This window comes from Danio rerio, chromosome 4 (assembly GCF_052040795.2).
Source record: "Danio rerio strain M-AB ecotype USA chromosome 4, GRCz13ab, whole genome shotgun sequence".
NCBI lineage: Eukaryota > Metazoa > Chordata > Actinopteri > Cypriniformes > Danionidae > Danio > Danio rerio.
In genome coordinates, this window is record NC_141024.2 from 67,987,501 (window position 1) to 68,006,216 (window position 18,716).

Sequence of the window (18,716 nt, forward strand, 5' to 3'; positions counted from 1 at the left end):
CTATGGACAAGCTAAGCTTGACAACATTCAGTTTCAAACACAATATGAGGAAAAATAGCAAACATAAGTGTAGATATTTACTGTGTGTACAGCAGATGTTTTCACCTCCTCTGAAGAAAAGCAAATCGGGCACGAGGATGCCAATGAGTACATCAGAGGGGTCTTAAAGGGGCATTTACCACATCATGACAGGGTGGACAGCAATTTCAAGGACACGTGCAAAATGATTAATATAATATTATAAAAATAAAATAAAAGTTATTAAATTGATTTTGTTAAACAACCTGTTAAAGACAGTGAGAATATTTCAATATCTTTTTAATTTGATCTAATTTACCAACATTTAAACTCACTCAAGTTGTCTGCAGTGTGTGGACATGGCAAAATCACATCCATTCAATGAAAGAATGACGCAAAAATTTACAAAAACATATTTCAAAACACTGATAATTCTACCTGCATGTGCGTAAAGGTTTAACCAATTATATCAAAACATCAGAGTTTCTTTATTGCACATTATGTCTATATAATACTGTTCAATCATGAGACATCAAAGGCACTTTTTAGTGATAATGACCAAGCTAGTGAAACTAAAACATGAAGTAGTAATGGGTACTTTTATACTTAAAGGGCACCTATTTTACCCATTTTCAGCATTTAATATAAGTTTGTGTCTCTAGAATGTGTCTTTAAAGTGTCAGCTCATAACACCCATCAGTTTATTTGTTATACCTGTTAGATTTCCTGCTTTACACACTTAGTCTTAGTGGATTAAACAAGTTTTTTAAAATTGTCTTAAAAATGTTTAAAGTAAAGGTTTTGATCAACTCCAAATACTGTATATATACATATATATATATATATATATATATATATATATATATATATATATATATATATATATATATATATATACATATATATATATATGTATATATATATATATATATATATATATATATATATATATATATATATATATATGTGTGTGTGTGTGTATGTGTGAGAGAGAGAGAGAGAGAGAGAGAGAGGGAGAGAACGAGCGAGAAATGTATCAAGAAGTCATGACTGCAACAGCAAGTAGCAAAAAAAAAGCGAAACAAAAGAAAAGACTTTTATTTTGGCTTGGTGTGACGTCATAAGTCTGCGCCGCTCTTGCGCTGGATTCAGCTGGAGAAAGGTTTGTTTTAAAGCGTTTACACTTATATTAAGCGATTGATTAAAGTTTCAGGCTTTTTCATCCGATGCTAAATTATGCTGTTAATGCATAATGCTGCTGGTGACAACATTATTTGAACACTTTATACTATGTAGTATTATTTTACTCACAGTATTGAGGGCTATTGTTTGAATAAACTAAAGAAACAGAAACAGTGTGTAATAGGTGTTTTAATGAAGGTTTAATTGATTAAATAGCATAATGTCATTCCATTCTAAATATACATCACTATGTATGAGAAACGGAGTACTAGTTTTAATCAGCCCATTCTTTATAGCTCTGACTATAGAGGTAAAGTTGGTTTTATATTCACACATTCGTTCATTTATAAGTCTTTGTATTGTTTACCATGTTACTTTGAATATTTGATTTGAATTAGCATGCACGTGTGACTTCTAAACAACATTGTTTATTGGACTGTGAACAATGCTGTACTTTAATAGTCATTGGCTGCTAATATGATTTTGCTATTTAGAGTTTGCTAATACTTTTTTCATGAAGTTATATTATTAAGAGAAAAGTCTGAATGTGCGAATATAAAACCAACTTTACCTCTATGCTTGGACATACCTGATTTCGTTTTTGTAACTGTTGAAGCAAGTGTTGAAGAGAAGTTATTTTATTTCTGTTAATTTTTTTTAATTTATTTTAAACAGGACATTTTTATTGTTTTGTTTATTTTAAACAGGATAAAGTGTCCAAACACAGAGAAAAAAAATCCTGCTGAAGCGACTGATCTCCACTCTGTTATAAAGATGGCGTTTATTAAAGAGGAGAGTGAAGATGTGAAGATTGAAGAAACATTTACAGTCAAACAGGAAGATCTGCAGGAACAAACAGGTTGGTTTTCATTCTCAAACACCAACTCAGTCATATAGAGGTAAAGTTGGTTTTATATTCGCACATTCATTCATTTAGAAGACTCTATATTGTTTACCATGTTAATCAAGCTCTTATGGACCGTTTCCACTGAGTGGTTCGGTTTGGTACGCTTTTATGGCCGTTTCCACTGTTAAAAGGCGTACCGAACCAAACCGTACCGTACGATGTTTGAAATACACAGCGAGAGATTACAGCGGAATTATAAATACAAATGCAGCCATGGTCGATCCGGGCTCAAACAAACCCTGTCGTCGTCTTGATAAACAGCCAGAAGAGCAGATTTACCCTGTGCCGCGTAGTTTTTTACGAGCCAGTCTGAAGCCAGAGTGGTTTCGCATTCTTCCTTGTGCTCGCCGCGCGTCTCTATCTGAAATAACAAACTTCTTGAGCTGATAATAATATACGCGCTTGATAATTGACAAGCTTTGGAAACCCGATCCTGTGAGAAGCTGACAAACGCAGGACACATTCTGTGACACATTCAGAAAGAAAAGGACAAACGTGGGAGTGGAGCGCGGAAAAAAGGCGAAGCCAAGGAGCAAGTTATTTCTTCAGCAAACGTGAACAAACTGCCTTGTCTTAATCTTTATTGTCACCTTTTGGACTAATATGAACTGGGAATGATGGAATGACTCTAACAGAGGCTACATGTGCTGCTGAATATTACAGACACAGATGAGAGGTTTTCACTGACTGTAGGCTATACTCAGGGCCGGTGCGTCTATAGAGGCGACCTAGGCGGCTGCCTAGGGCGGCAGTATAGAGAGGGCGGCATCTGCGACACCTCCCTTACCACCCGCGTCCTCAGATATATTCGCCCATAGACGACAGAATAGAGAGGGCGGCCTCAGCGACACCTCCATCAGCACCCGCGTGTCCTCAGTTATATCCGCACATAGGGCGGCAGAATTGAGGTCCGCGACACCCGCACGTCCTCAGTTACATCCGCGCATAGGGCGGCAGAATAGAGAGCGCAGTGTCCGCGACACCTCCCTCCCTCTCTCCTTCAGCACCCGCGCGTCCTCAGTTATATCCGCGCATAGTGTTCTGATTAAGAGGTCTGCGACACCTCACTTCATTTTCATAACCGGTCACTTTCATTTTCACATTAGGGTTGAGGGCGGCATGATCGTCCTCTGCCTAGAGCGGCAGTTCAGCTTGCTCCGGCCCTGGCTATACTTTGTGTTGTTTTGAACTTAATTAAGGACGAAATGTCTGCTTTGTGTAGTTCTTCTGTAGTTGGTAACATGTCAGAGACTATAAGGGTCTGTATGTGTTCATATATCTTCATTTATTTAATTACTTTATATAATTACAGACGTTACAGTAGGCTATTTCGCACCGTCATTGATCTGCAGTTATAATCAACTAATGTTCATAGAAAAGTTAGTAATAAACATTTATACGCAAGTATTTATGTGTGTAAAGCATCTGTTTTGTGAGAAGTGCTTTTCATATGATATGTGAACGACCTAAAACCACGCCCACCAAAAGGGTACCCTTGGTAGTGGAAACGCAAGCCTGATAAAGGTGACCCGTACCGACCTGAACTGTACCATACTGTACCAGTCAGTGGAAATGAGCCATTTGGTCCAGGGTCAAAACCAAATTTTTAAGCACTGTAAATGAATAGATATGCTCAATTCTTTCAAATGCCTTATGGGCATCTAAAGAAATTAAGTCCTTTGGATTAGTATTATTTTTAGGTAAATAAATAATATTAAATAAGCACATAGGTTATAAGATAACTGTCTTTTAACAATAAAACCAGTTAGACCTGGGTGAATTATCTTTCTCATGACTTACTCCACTCTGATTGCCAGCACTTTAGCCATGATTTTATACAGCAGAGTGAGCTGATCGGATGATAAGATTCACATTTAAGTGGATCCTTACCCTTTTGAAGAAGTACTGTTATAACAGCCTATGTCATGAAGAGGGGAGTGATTCCGAAACAAGAGCTTTAGCGAATACCTTGCACAACAGGGGTGTTAACTTGGCACAAAACTTCTTATAAAACTCAGCCGGGACGCCATCAGGGCCTGGTGCTTTTCTGATTTTTATTTATTTTTTATTGTATTTTCAATTTCAGAAGGTGTTAAAATTCCTTCTTTTGTCAACTGATCTAAATCACAGAGGGATGGTAATTCTTAAAGAGCCCATATTATGGGTTTTTGAAAATTCCCCTCCATGTAGTGTGTAACACAGCTCTAAGTGAAGTGAAGTGTCCAGCTAAGGCTTAAATCTGTAAGAATACAGTGTTTAAAACTGTTGATTCATCTATAAAAGAGTCGAATCATAGTGCTTCAAACGAGTCGCCTTGATACCGACTCATTAGGTGTTTCGCCATGACGTACGAACGAAACAAAGTTTTTCACGTGCACGCGCAAACCCGGGAGATTTCAAACCTGAGGCCCCGCCCTCTGACGCAGTAACCCAGACACACACACACACACACACCCACAAACACACGCACACCCACAAACACACGCACACCCACAAACACACGCACACAAACATGCCGGTCGATTGAAGTCACACTGCAGATGGATATATTGAGTCTCTACCCAAAGATGAAACATCAGCATTATAACCAAGCAGTTGGAAACTTCTGGAAGCTACATGCTACAAAGAATACTTCATCTGAGTTTGTTAAAGGAAGGATCAGTAAAGAGTAACTGATGGACGTCAGGATGGGTTTCTTCCTACATTTCTCAAGTGTAAGTACGTGCGGTTAAAGTTGTTGCCTCGTTTACTCTAGCTTGCAAATGTATTTAGTTGTGATTTGTTACTTGTAACCGCGTGTACTGTATCAGGTTAACTGGATATATTATCTTATCGCGTGCAAAGTCACGTTAAAAACGCGACGCGTGCTGTTTGTTTATGGAGCTCCGTGCTAGAGTTCTGCTCCCGCGATTTATTCGGAAATGTATTCCCGCGCCGCAGAAATCTGGCGCGGGGAGAGAGAGAGAGAGAGAGAGAGAGCGAGAGAGAGAGCGAACGAACGAACGAGCTTTGTGTACTTTGTGCTGTGTGTGTGTTTTTATACAGACAGCTTGGCTGTCTGGACTGTATACTGGGTGATATTTGGTTGTGTTCTCCGCTCTAGCGGGACCGGGCGCGGCGGGCAGAAAACGGAGCGGGTTCTCAGGCTAAAACCTGGCGGGTGCGGGCTGAAGCGGGAGCGTTGTCATCCGGAGGTGTGTGTGTGTGTTTTTGTGTGTGTGTGGTTTGGCGAGTACACGACTGTCTCCTTCGTTCGGTTATCCGTGGCACTATCCACTCGCCATAGTGTGGCAGCTAAAGTCCACGCCTACACTATCGAGCGTGTATGAACTGTGATTACTTTTTAAATTGCTGATTAGCTATTGGCCATTTCCCTCTCTGACTGAAGGCAGTCGACCAATCGCGACAGACTGTCATCGGCCCAATCAGCGCAGATTAGCTTCGCGCTAAGGAGGGGTTTGGGAACAAATGAATCACTGGACGATTCATACAGGAGTCGCTGGGATAATTAGATAAAAATAAATGCAGATTATAAGACCATGAAAGTGTTTTTTGACCTTGCATGCATATTAGACTGTTGTTGGAGACCCTTACAACCAAGATATGACCTTATTTCATGTATAATATGGGCTCTTTAATAATTAAGAAAGCTCTCAATACGTTCAATTAAGTTTACCTCAGAGCTGTAAATAGTTTTATAGAAGTTTTTAAATTGATCACCAATACCCTTCTGTTCAGTAATAATACTGCCATCATCCTTACTAACTGCTGCTATAACACCAGCCGCTGAGGATTGTTTCAGTTGATAACACAATAACCTGCCAGCTCGTTCACCATGTTCATAATGAATCTGGAGTGATCTTATGTGGAGATCCTCAAGGAGTCATTCCGCTTGCAGAATAAGTATTTTCTTATGAAGCTCTTCAGAAGATGATGTTGATTGTAGCTGATCAATTGTATTATTTTTTTAGATGCATTTGTCCATTGCCGATGGCCGACAAACTTCACGATCAATCACCCCGTCCCACATTTATATTGATATATAACTTATTATTTGCATGTCATCTTAATAGCAATAACAGTCTTTTCATGAGCTGTGTTAAATGTTACATATAGCTGCCGCTTGCAGGGCTGACAGCATCGTGAGGATTAAATGAAGGATTATACAATACCTCTCGCGCTTAAATGTGTAGGTTCAGTGCCAAACACTGTTACCTGTGGACTTGAAGCAACTAGAAGTCTTTTATCCACTCTTGGAAAAGTGTAAATGGTGGATTAACACTCAGCACATGATCACTAATAAGATGTGCCATTATTAATAACTTTTGGTAAATCTGTATGTTATTTTTATTCTCTCATCTTCAGTGCTTCACATTTTCGCAGTTGTATCATCTGAAGGCAGAAGGCATTGACTGAGTGATTGACAGCTGATATTAACCAATCATTTGCATTCAGTTGTAGAGCAGTGAGCCAATAAGTAGAGCACAAAGGCGGGGAAAGCATTGCAGACTTTTTTACTTCGAGTTCACATAACAACTGTTTTAATCTGTTCCTGGTGCTGCGTTTGACGTTTTTAGGTGCAAAGATGCATTCTGCAAAAATGTCGCTTTAATCTGCGCACACAGTGAGGATTTTACAGTGAAAACAATGAAAATGTATGCACTACACTGAACTCAAACCGAACTCTCGTGTTCTCCACCAGCTGTGGGAAAAGCCCTTGTAATGACACAGATCACTGTGCCATGCCCGTAGCCAGGGGGTCTGGGTTGTTCGAACGAACCACCCCCTATGGCCCCCATGTAATTTAATTTAATATTATATAATACATATTATAATTATTTATATTCAACATATATATTGTAATAAAGTGTAATTTCATATAACTTTGGCCAGTAATTAGAATCCCATTGAGCCTCAAAGCCACAATAAAGTGACGCGAGTCTTGTGACATAACCCACTGAGTGGTAACACTTGAATCTTTGATGTGACATCCTCCTTTGATACCTTACTCTTTGGCTCTCTTCTCTTGAGCCCCTTTCACACATGCAGACCTTTCCGGAAAATTTAATTTTCTGGCAATTTTCCGGAAAGGTTGTATGTGTGAACAGGTCCTTTTTAAAAATACCGGTAAATTCGTTCTGGCTATTTTCCAGAAAGAGAAGTTGTAACATTCCCGGTAATATGCCGGAATGCTGCGCTGTGTGAATGCAGAAAGAATAATTGCCGGAAAGAGCGCGTGCACGTCTAGAACGTGCTGACGTGAGACGTCTGCTTGAGCCAATCAGAACAGTCAGACGCGTTTACGTCCGCGCGGTTTATGAGAATAAAAGCCTTTGAATATTTTCCCAGACGCATTTAGCTGCTAGAAGTTAGTCAGATAATGTTTATATGTTCTTCTTAATGCCAACTGTGTAAATAATCATCGATGAGATGCTTATGGTAAGCCTGTAAGCGTGTGCCTGTGAAACAGCCTGTGAGCGCCAGCACACGCACATATTATGAACATCTCGACATGCGAAAGTGATCCTCCATATGTTTTCTTCGAAGTTGTTCACAATACTGATCATCCACAGAGTTTGTAATGTAGTCAAATGTTTACAAATACAAGCGCAGCCGTTTAAGGCTCATTTGTGGTAAATGATGTCAGAATTTACCGGTATTTTGGAATGGATTTGTGAAAGGTCTTTTCTGGTGAATTTTCCGTAACGTCCTCGCCTGTGTGAACAGCACTTTTTTGAATATACCGGTAAAGTCGTTCTGGAAATTTTCCACATATTTACCGGTATCACTGTGTGAAAAGGGCTTTGATCTGTATTACAGATTATCTCTTGTCATCTGGTTTTATATGCAGTCACAGGAGCTCTCGTTTGCCTTTTTTCTGTTTATACCACATCATTTCCCTTCATGTTTGTCAGTATGTTATCGATCATTTCTGTGCATATTATTTTGTTACTCACCCTGTATGTTTCCAAGACCACCAGTGAGTGAGTGTCTGGTTGTTTTTTCTTACGGCACTTCCTCAGCGCTCACCCGACCGGGTGTTTACTTTGACTTTTGCTTTTTCCAAGACTCGCTTCTCAATAAAGACTTGCATTTGAGCTCACTCTTTTTTTAACTCGTGACACAAGTATTTTCTTTCTCATTTGTGTTTAAAGGTCTTTAGATTTTGGCATGATGTCTAGCTTTGAGGCTTTTTTTGGTCTACTTCACTTTGTCAGACAGGTCCTATTTTGGTGATTTCTTGATTGCGAACGTGTGGTAGTATTCAGGTCTGGGTGTGGCTAGAGAACTTGAAGCCGGTGTGATAAATTAAAGTTGTTCTAATGGGATTTTTTTTTCACACAAGTCTGTGTAGTACAGTATTTTGTCTTCAATTTAAGAATAAAAACTTGATTTAAAAACTGCACAATGTGTTTAATTGTGTTATCTTTGACTAATATTTACATTTGTTTGATGATCTGAAACAGTTAAGTGTTAGATTTCTGCTTTGCATTTGTTACAGATTACATACCTCTAGAACATTTCTCATTTAAAGGTGCAGATTTAAAGCTTTATGCAGATATTATACATGTGTCATATGTCTATAAGGCAAATATTAGCAGAGATTCAGCTGTTTTTTTTAACAGGTTTACCAGTCAGGCACAGAATGAAAAAGCATTCCATATCTGCTTTACAAGTTTTACAAAAACAAATTGTTTTGTTGTGATTACGAATATATACAAATAGAAACTGGCCATTTACAGCTTTCAAATTTATGTCTCATCAATATGACCAAAATTAATCTAGGAATAATCATATAAGAATCTGCTTAAATGTGTATCTGTGTAATGGACAGGAGGTAAATATGACAAGATCATTCTAAATATGATCTGCTTTGTCTTTACATTTAATGTGCATCAAAATTAAGATTTGTGTAGCCAATGTTTTCACTTCCTTTTCACTGAGTTTTAATGATTTACTAAAAAAGTAAACTTATTTCTATTTCAGACCTACGAGGAGAGTAAAGAGGAGGAACATCATGTCAAAATTGAGGACAAAACTCATTTAGAGACTGATGGTGTGTTAAATGTGAGAGACAAGAGTTGTTTTACCTGCACTCAGTGTGGAAAGAGTTTGGCAAGCAAAAGCAAACTAAAGACTCACATGAGGATCCACACTGGAGAAAAGCCATTCACATGCACTCTGTGTGTGAAGAGTTTCAGCCACTCATCATCTCTTAATCAACACATGAGAATCCACACGGGAGAGAAACCATTCTCATGCACTCAGTGTGGGAAGAGTTTTAGCAAATCATCGTCGCTTTATAAACACATGAAGATCCACACCGGAGGAAAACCATTCACATGCACTCATTGTGGGAAGAGTTTCAACCACTCATCATTCCTTAATCTACACATGAGGATCCACACTGGAGAGAAACCATTAACATGCCCTCAGTGTGGGAAGAGTTTTAGCAAATCATCGTCGCTTTATAAACACATGAAGATCCACACCGGAGAAAAACCATTCACATGCACTCAGTGTGGGAAGAGTTTCTACGATTCATCATACCTCAAAAAACACATGAGGATCCACACTGGAGAGAAACCATTCACATGCGCTCAGTGTGGGAAGAGTTTTAACTGCTCATCACACCTTAAAAAGCACATGATGATCCACACTGGAGAAAAACCATTCACATGCACTCAGTGTGGGAAGAGTTTCAGCAAATCTTCGTCGCTTTATAGACATATGAGGATCCATACCGGAGAAAAACCATTCACTTGCACTCAGTGTGGGAAGAGTTTCAGCCACTCATCATCCCTTAATCAACACATCATGATCCACACTGGAGAGAAACCATTCACATGCCCTCAGTGTGGGAAGAGTTTCATCCACTCATCACACCTTAATCTACACATGAGGATCCACACTGGAGAGAAACCATTCACATGCACTCAATGTGGGAAGAGTTTCAGCACATCATCACACCTTAAACAACACATGAAAATCCACACTGGTGTGAGAGAGTATATGTGCTTGGAGTGTGAGAAGACTTTTATTACAGCTGCAGATTTGAAACGGCACCAGAGGATTCACACTGGAGATAAACCGTACAAGTGTTCACATTGCAGTAAGAGGTTTACTCGCTCAGGAACCCTGAAAACACATGAGAGGATTCACGCTGGAGATAAACTGTAGACATGATCAGTGTGTTCTAGGGTTTGTTACCGAAACCCGGTGCCATTATAGCACCGGTACCATGGTAACCGGTATGCACCGGTATTAAATCAGCGTATGAATTTCGGTGCTGCGGCATGGACGTGAGGGTTGCATGAAAAAAGGCACATATAGGTGTTGTCACAGCATCACTAAACATTTAATATTCAACTCGTTTAGTTTTGACTTCATTCATTTTTGATTTCTGTCTTGAACACATGATTTATTTACAACACATTTTTAAACACAATAGTTTAACTGACTCGTTTCTAATATCTAACGCTACTTTTTTATGCTGACAGTCAGTGCAGAACATTTTACTAGTTATTTTGCAAGACAGTATTCAGACAAAGTCCCTTTAAGTATTTTATATTCTTTTATTTAGATTAAAGTGTAATTTAGACTTATCAGTTCACTACGAAAGTTAAAATAATTAGTCAAATTATTTTGTAACTGATTTGTTGTGTAAATCAAAAATATATAGTAAATATTTCTTAAGGAGGCTAATAATACTGACCTTATTTTTATTTATTTATTTTTATTAAAAACGGCTTTATTCATGAAATAAACAATAAGAAATAGGACTTATTATGACTCCAGAATATTTATGTTTTAGGAAACACTGTAAAAGTTTTCAGAAACATTATTTTAAATGAATGGGAGGGCAAAATGAATCGACTTCAACTGTAGGCCTGTTAAAGTTTACAGGTGCAGCAATGTGCCTTGATGTACTTGAATGTTAGAAATGTGTTCTCCTACACCAACGTTACTTGTCAAATAAATGAACAAGGAAGATTATTTTGAGTTTGTTATTTAATTATCTTGTTTATGAAGACTGCAGAGTGATGGATGAAAACAAATGACTTCCAATAATGTTTTAAGTATTTTGTGATATATATGTTAAAATGTGCTCCTAAAAGTATGTGGCCCCTGCCCGCCCCCCACAGGTTAATAGTAAGCTAATGTAATTTCATAATGCAAATCTTAAATTCATGCTAACCAACAAATGATCAAAGGAAATGTATTAATGTAATACAATATTAACTGATGTTTACTTTAAACTGTAATTATATTGTTCTATTAAAATAATTTTTAAAAAATAATTTGTCAAATAAAAATAAAAGTCGTCCACCATCATTTTGTGGCTAAAAAGTGTCGATTCAGGCACCGTTTTGGCACCAGTATCGTTTTAAAAGTAGCAATTTAGCACCGGTATCGAAAAACCAAACGATACCCAACCCTAGAGATTCACTCATTCGGGGCAGCTTAAGAAACACATGGGATGGTTTGCGGTATGGTGTTGACACATGTAGCAGCATAGAAGGAGCGCTCCCATACACACTGGTATTAATGTTCCAAAATGTTTTGATATCTATATATCAAAAAAGTAAATACATTGTACTTACGGTGTTCATAATGTCTTTTAGAACAATTCTGATACTCTGAAGGTGAAATACAGCTAAGGTGGGGACAGGTTTGGGGGTATGGATAGGTTTAGGGGTGGATAAAGGTGTAATTAAAGTTTAATTCGATTAACCAATCAAAAGTGCAATGTAAAAAGTAATATTCACTAAATTGTATTATGTGTCACAATATACACAGTAACTATATTGAAATAAATTAGTTAAAGCACTTAATAAAAAGGGGGATCAATCTTTTTCTTACATTTGTTTCAGTTTTTACTTTGGTGTAATGTATATGTAACTTTAATGTATATACAGAAATACCTTTTTGTATAGCACTCCATAAAAGGTACTAATTTAAAGAAAAAATCTCTGAGGGGTATATTCATTTCCGCTGAGCACTGTGTGTGTGTGTGTGTGTGTGTGTGTGTGTGTTCTGCACTTATTTCTACATTAATTAGTACACTTCTCACAAATGTCTTTTAAATAAATAGTTTTGCCTTGTGTTATACTGTGCCTACACATAGCTTACTATTAAATTGCAGAGTGAAAATGTATAAATGTGTTAGTTTGTGTTCTGTGGTACAAACATTTGAAAAATAACAATTTTGTATGTATTTATGCTGCAAATGCACACTTTAATGGCTCTGATGTGAGCCATAAAACTCCTGAAGAACCAGAAATGCATTTAGTACATTTAAATAATTAATATATATATGTATATATATATATATATATATATATATATATATATATATATATATATATATATATATATATATATTTTTTTTTTTTTTTTTTTTTTTTTTTCAAATACAAACATTCAAACTGTTTTGCCGAGGGATTTAGTGTCTTTACTGGCTGCAAATATGACATAGATGAAAATACTGTAAGTGGTTATCTTTGTGCGTGGAAGGCTTTACTCTAGGTTAACAGAAAAATTTATTATAATACAATTCAAAAAATAAAACAAAATACAATTTCAAAACGTGGGTTTAAACATGTGCTGAGTTAAAGTAGATTTAAAACAACAAACAAAAACTAGACCTGCACTGAAAATAGCTACAACAGCAGTAGACAAATCTTTTTTTAAAAGCATTCCTTTTTTATAACCCACTGTATTTTACAAAAAGTGATTTAATGGCTCCCAGGAGTCTTTCCATTTCATCCCACTGTAAATCAGAAAAAGACATTTAATTATAATTATGTTTACAGGATAGGCTGTGATATTTAAATTAACATAATTTTAAAAAGTAATTTGCTGCAAACACAGATATATTAGTTAAAGATTATTACAATTTTTACATTATTATCTACAAGAATAATTGTTTACATCAAAAAACAATAATAGTTTGTTCAACATATTTCCACCACTGTATGACAGAATTATATTGTGTATTTGTGACACTTACCATCCAGAACACGGCTTCCATCTGACTCTGGCCTCTTCAACACCCTTTAAGAACATGAGCATTAAGCAACATTGACTGTTAGTACTGAGTGACTAGAATTATTTGAACATTTAGCATAATTGTTTGACCTAGCCACAACAATATCTATTAAATGAAATATCTAGAAAGTCAGCATAATTGTCTTTAAACCTGTTCACTGTCAATGTCACTCAATCAAGTACTTTTAAAGAAGCAGCTAGATTGGCTTTGGTTGTAGAAGGCATTGAAAGCAATGTTAAAGTTGTCTGGAAACGTGCTGACACAATGCCTGACATACCATGTTACACACATACCAAATATTACAGTTAACAGTGGATCAAACCAGTAGGACTAAATTCATGTTATATTAGTTGTGATCAGATTAAAATGATTGTGCTCATTATAAAAATTAAATGTTTTAGAGGCAAAAAAGCAACATTTTCAGATTTGCCTGGTGTTCTAATGATTTCAACTACCACTATAAATACCCACACATTATAAGCTAAATCATGCTTAAATTAAAAAGAACCACGGGATAAATCTTTTATTTTTATTTTTTTTATAAAATATATTTTTTTTACTTAAGTAACTTCATACATAAATAAGTGGTCTTACTTCTTTGGACATCCTCCTTTTCACAATCCTGTCATATGGAAAGGTTTTCTGGTTGGAATGTACTTGGCATTCTGCAGCAGAAATATATAACTCTTACTTACAAAAAATACTTAATATTGCAGGAAAGTTCAGAGAGCAATGAGTCTGATATAAATACTGTGAAACATGAAAATTTGAAATGTAAACTGCTTTCACTCAATAAACATTCTTTTTTAAATAGTTTTATAGTTTTAGTTTTATATTCAAATTTTAATGTGAATTTTTATTTATAGTAACATTTACATTTACACCAAATGAGAGAACAGCATATTTTGTATAGCATATTTCAAACACATCTTTTTTTTCTGTTTTACTGTAAACAATGTGTAGACTAGTATAACATCAACTTTAGGCAATGCAGTGGCGCATTAGGTAGTGCTGTCGCCTCACAGCAAGAAGGTCGCTGGTTCGAACCTCGGCTCAGTTGGCATTTCTGTGTGGAGTTTGTATGTTCTCCCTGCGTTCACATGGGTTTCCTCCAGGTGCTCTGGTTTCCCCCACAGTCCAAAAACTTGCTGTACAGGTGAATTGGGTAGGCTAAATTGTCAGTAGTGTATTTGTGTAAATAAGTGTGTATTGATGTTTCCCAGTGATGGGTTGCAGCTGGAAGGGCATCCGCTGCGTAAAAAAGTGCTGGATAAGTTGGCGGTTCATTCTGCTGTGAAAATTGTTTATAGAGCGCGCTGATTGGTTTGAACCAAGCCTTACTCATGCAGTAATGCATCACACTGTAAGACGTAATAAGACACACTCAGGCACAGACGCCCAGTCTGCAGGCTGGATTACACGCTATTATGTCATGACCGTGACGCAGCTTCAAAAATTTGTTTCAAACCGGAAGTACGAATTTGCTTGAAATAACGCAAAAACAACCAATTTACACTTTTTAGTGAAATATAGGTGTCCTAATAGTGTTTTTAGCAGTGTGGGACACATATACGACTGTCAACAGCTCAAAAAATGTGTTTTGGTGTTTCGTGACCCTTTAATATAGTCAGACCTGACATGAATACATTTGTTCAGAAATACATTTTTGATTTAGTTTTACCTAATAATGACAACATAATTTTGTATACACTATGCCTCTGTACTCAAATAATGTACTTACAGCAGTGCGGGCAGAATCTACAACACGGGCAGCATTCCTGTGTTTTTTGTTGTTTGCTGCCCATGACGACTCCTCAATGTTTTTTTGTTTTGCCATGATGCTTGCTTTTAAAGCAATGGCAGCAAAACAATTTCTGCACGTTTTGCAGTTTGAAACATTTAAAGCCCCACAATTATGGCAAGGCTTTTGTTTGGGTTTTTTCATTCTCTCTGGAAGGAAACAAAATATATATATTAATATTAATCATAGACAAAATACATTTTCATTGAAAACACTGTATCTTAAAGTTTTTAAAAAAAAATACAATAATAGAAAAGATTATTTACAGGCTATAAAACACATTTTATGTAACGTTATATGCACATAGAATAATTTAACATATTTAATTACTCAATCATTTAATATATAAATGTATAAATTATTTAACAGACAAAGACATTTTTAATGTAATTAGTAAGTAAAAGTAAACTATGGAACATTATGAATTCAATGAACTCAAAATAGCAATAGAAATTATTAATTAAAATTGCATATATATATATATATATATATATATATATATATATATATATATATATATATACATAGCTTTGGATAAAAGCGTTTGCTAACGTTAAATGAGTAAACGTATATGTAAATATCTTGTCAGATTAAGCTAAATTGTCTGAATAAACTTGCCTACCAAGACTGTAAGTTATTGCCTAACATGCTAACATATGAACTTGACATGAATTGGTCTGAAGTCAAGCAAGATTAGCACTTATTTTTAACGTGTATTATCAAAATATAATAACCTAGATATACATGTGAGCAATGCACATAGACAAACATGGTGTGAAGAACAAAATTTCTTTATTTAATTTGTGGAATCAGTGTACATTAACTCACCGCTGAAAGCGGGATCAGTACGGCGATGGATGGATGTTACGTCACGTGACACGATTTCCCGCTTGCTTTTTTAGGGAAATGTGGAAAAATAAATATTTTATAATAAAGTGTTTTTATTTTCATTTCTTGCTTGTAAAGCGGCACAAATATTCGAGTGTTTGTAAAAGTAACATGAAAAAAAAAATCCTATTGATTTTTTATCAATAGGGATTTCGGTTAGGTTTTTATTGGCCATCATAATAAGACTTCATGATAATAAAGTATAATGAAATGTTAAGAAAATGATAACAACCAAAATCATTAAAAAAGAGCAACGTCAACAAAATCTTTAAAAATACAGATCAAATTAAAGTCTAGATGTCCAAAAACAACAATAAATCGAATCTAATATACAGACCTCTAATACAAAGAGCATATTTTAATATTTCATATTATCAGTATTTCTTTATTTTGTTTTTTTTTTGTAAAAAAAAAAATAATAAAAAGGGTTTCTGTTTCTGAATATAAGTTGGCCAACACAAAGCTTTGTTATATATAAGTATTATGAATATATAAGCTTCAAATTTCTCTTTTGTCTCAAGCTTCGTGCGCCATTAATGTAAAATAACAGATATTACATTATAAATAACTTCATATAATCGTTTTATTAAAAAAAACAAATACTATGCGGACATTTATGAATAAAATATTAAAAGAAAACATTCAATTGATTTATTTTTTCTTTTATATGCTCATACAACTGCATTCACGTGGGCTATATGCTACGAGGCTTTACCATAGGGCTTTAGGCGTCTTGATGTGACGTCCGAAGGGACCCATTGAAAGCAATGGAGCTCCTGTTGCGTTCGTATAGTGACGCCTGGGAGCACCTTTGGCGTCCTCATGTTGACGCGGAAGGTGTTTGACCATACTTCAGTTTTTGACGCCTTCGGAGTGAGCATGGGTTGGTTCATTATATAAGAAACCAAATTCAGTGTTTTTCAAGAAAATGGACCTCAGCTGTGGTGTTATAGTAAAACACATTGAGCATCTGAATCACTTTAGAGAAACAGACATCAATAATCAGTATATCTATCTCAACAGTGGTTAGAGATGTTTTTTTGTTTTTGTTTGGCTGCAGTGCATGTTAAGAGAATCATACAACATCCATATATAGTTCCCAGCATGCACTGTAGGAAAAACTCACCATAGTTGAGAGGCATAAGCTGATTCTTTATGTCTGTGTTTTTTAAGTGTTTGCAATGTTTAATGTGCTTTATGATCTGATAAAAGCATTTATGAGCTCCATTTTCTTGATACAGTACTCCTTTTGTGATACAACATTAGTTAAAGTTAATAGGTCAAAACCATTAGACTGATTTGACCATTGACTAAACCACCACAGAGTCAATTATCCAGAGCACAATTGCTCTCTTTATACAATGTTTGCCACAATACACAATTTGGCAAACAAAGAGAGGCTTACATTAGAAATCGAGTCAGAGTCCAAGTAAAGCAGCTGCTGTTCTCCTCAATGGTGACAGCTTAAACACAAAAAGTCGTGTTGTTTTATTGCTGTTGTAAAAAAAATGTAGTTATTTCATAATATTATCACTATATGTAATTTTGTAGAGTGTGGCAGAAATAAGGCCAAACAGGTTGTTAATAGGTAAAGGTGCCGTTTTTGGAGTTGCTTGATGATGCTCTGCTGAAACTTTTGAGAGATTTGATGTGTTTTATTTCAGTTTATTTAATCTACGGCTGTGACTGAAGTCAGTTGTTGTATTTCTCTTCTGTTTCTGCTTATTAACAGCAGGTGTTCATCATCAGTGCTCAATCATCACTTAATTAACCCCATCATTGTCTCATTATCTTTAACTGCTGCTGAGTTAATTTTGCTCAATTTAGAGAGGGACCAAATATTCACTGAACTGGGTAAATTTCACTCTGAGGATTTTCCTGTGTGCCTAAGCAGTATAACACTGTTTTAGGATCTAAAATTTTATTCTTAAAAAAAAATTCTCAAGCAAAAAGATTCCAATGACGCGTCCACAGGTACTTGAAGAATATGGTTAATACTGAGGAAATTCACACTTAACTATTTGCATATCATCAGCATGCTGTAATCCATTTCTTAAGCAGCAAAAGTCTTTTTTAGACTAGTTTGTTGGCCAGTTGTAGTCAGTGCAATGCTAAACGTTATTGTTCCATTATAATTTGTTTTGTCTCTCATCGTCCCACAACAACATCATATAGTTTAGAATACTGTACAGTTTTTTTATAATAATTATTTTAGTGTCCATTTCATTCAGCATTTTTAAAATTGGGGGCATCCACGTTTTTTTGACATACTTTTACCCAAGGTCTTTCAGGTTTCACCAAGTAAAATGTAAAACTTTTAAAGACATTTTTAACAAAAAATCTTTAACAGTAATCTACTGTTACTAGATTCATGGGATTATTATTCTTTCTAAAACCTTTTAAATGTTATAGCAAACTCTATCACTTGATCAATAAAAAGGCAGACACACAAGTGCACTGTTAAACCTATTAAAACTGGTGATTGTGTATAAAAGTTTAGAATTTTTTTATAAATGTCACACATTACATTACTTATTTTATTATACGCTGTTAAAAATTGTCCCATTAAAAAACAGTAAAATACTGGCAGCTGCAGTTGCCAGCAATGTACTGTTATTTTACAGTATGTTGCTGTAAAAATACATGGACTACATTGATTTACACAATACTCAAGGGAACTCATTTTGCTCACTGAAAGCAACTGCCTCAAATTGGTCAACTGCTGAATGAGTTTATGAAGTAATGTGCTATATATGCTTAGAAGCATACTTATAATGATAACTTATTTTAGTTAATTAGAAAAGTTCGGTTTAACTCTAATGTCTTATTTTTCACAACAGCACACATACATGTAAATCTGGAATCAC

At 35.7% G+C, this 18,716-nt stretch overlaps 2 protein-coding genes across 8 annotated transcripts in view; one reads left to right on the top strand and one right to left on the bottom strand.

Moving 5' to 3' along the window:
• LOC147845236 (uncharacterized) overlaps positions 1–18,716 on the bottom strand; it is a 934,973-nt gene that overhangs the window by 289,373 nt on the left and 626,884 nt on the right. The gene's annotated exons all lie outside the window — the stretch shown is intronic.
• On the top strand, positions 1,141–12,270 carry LOC137489803 (uncharacterized). The gene is made up of 3 exons (XM_087250371.1): positions 1,141–1,180; positions 1,908–2,059; positions 9,095–12,270. Exon 3 carries the CDS (start codon positions 9,251–9,253, stop codon positions 10,286–10,288), a length of 1,038 nt encoding a protein of 345 aa, XP_087106497.1. The 5' UTR covers positions 1,141–1,180; positions 1,908–2,059; positions 9,095–9,250; the 3' UTR covers positions 10,289–12,270.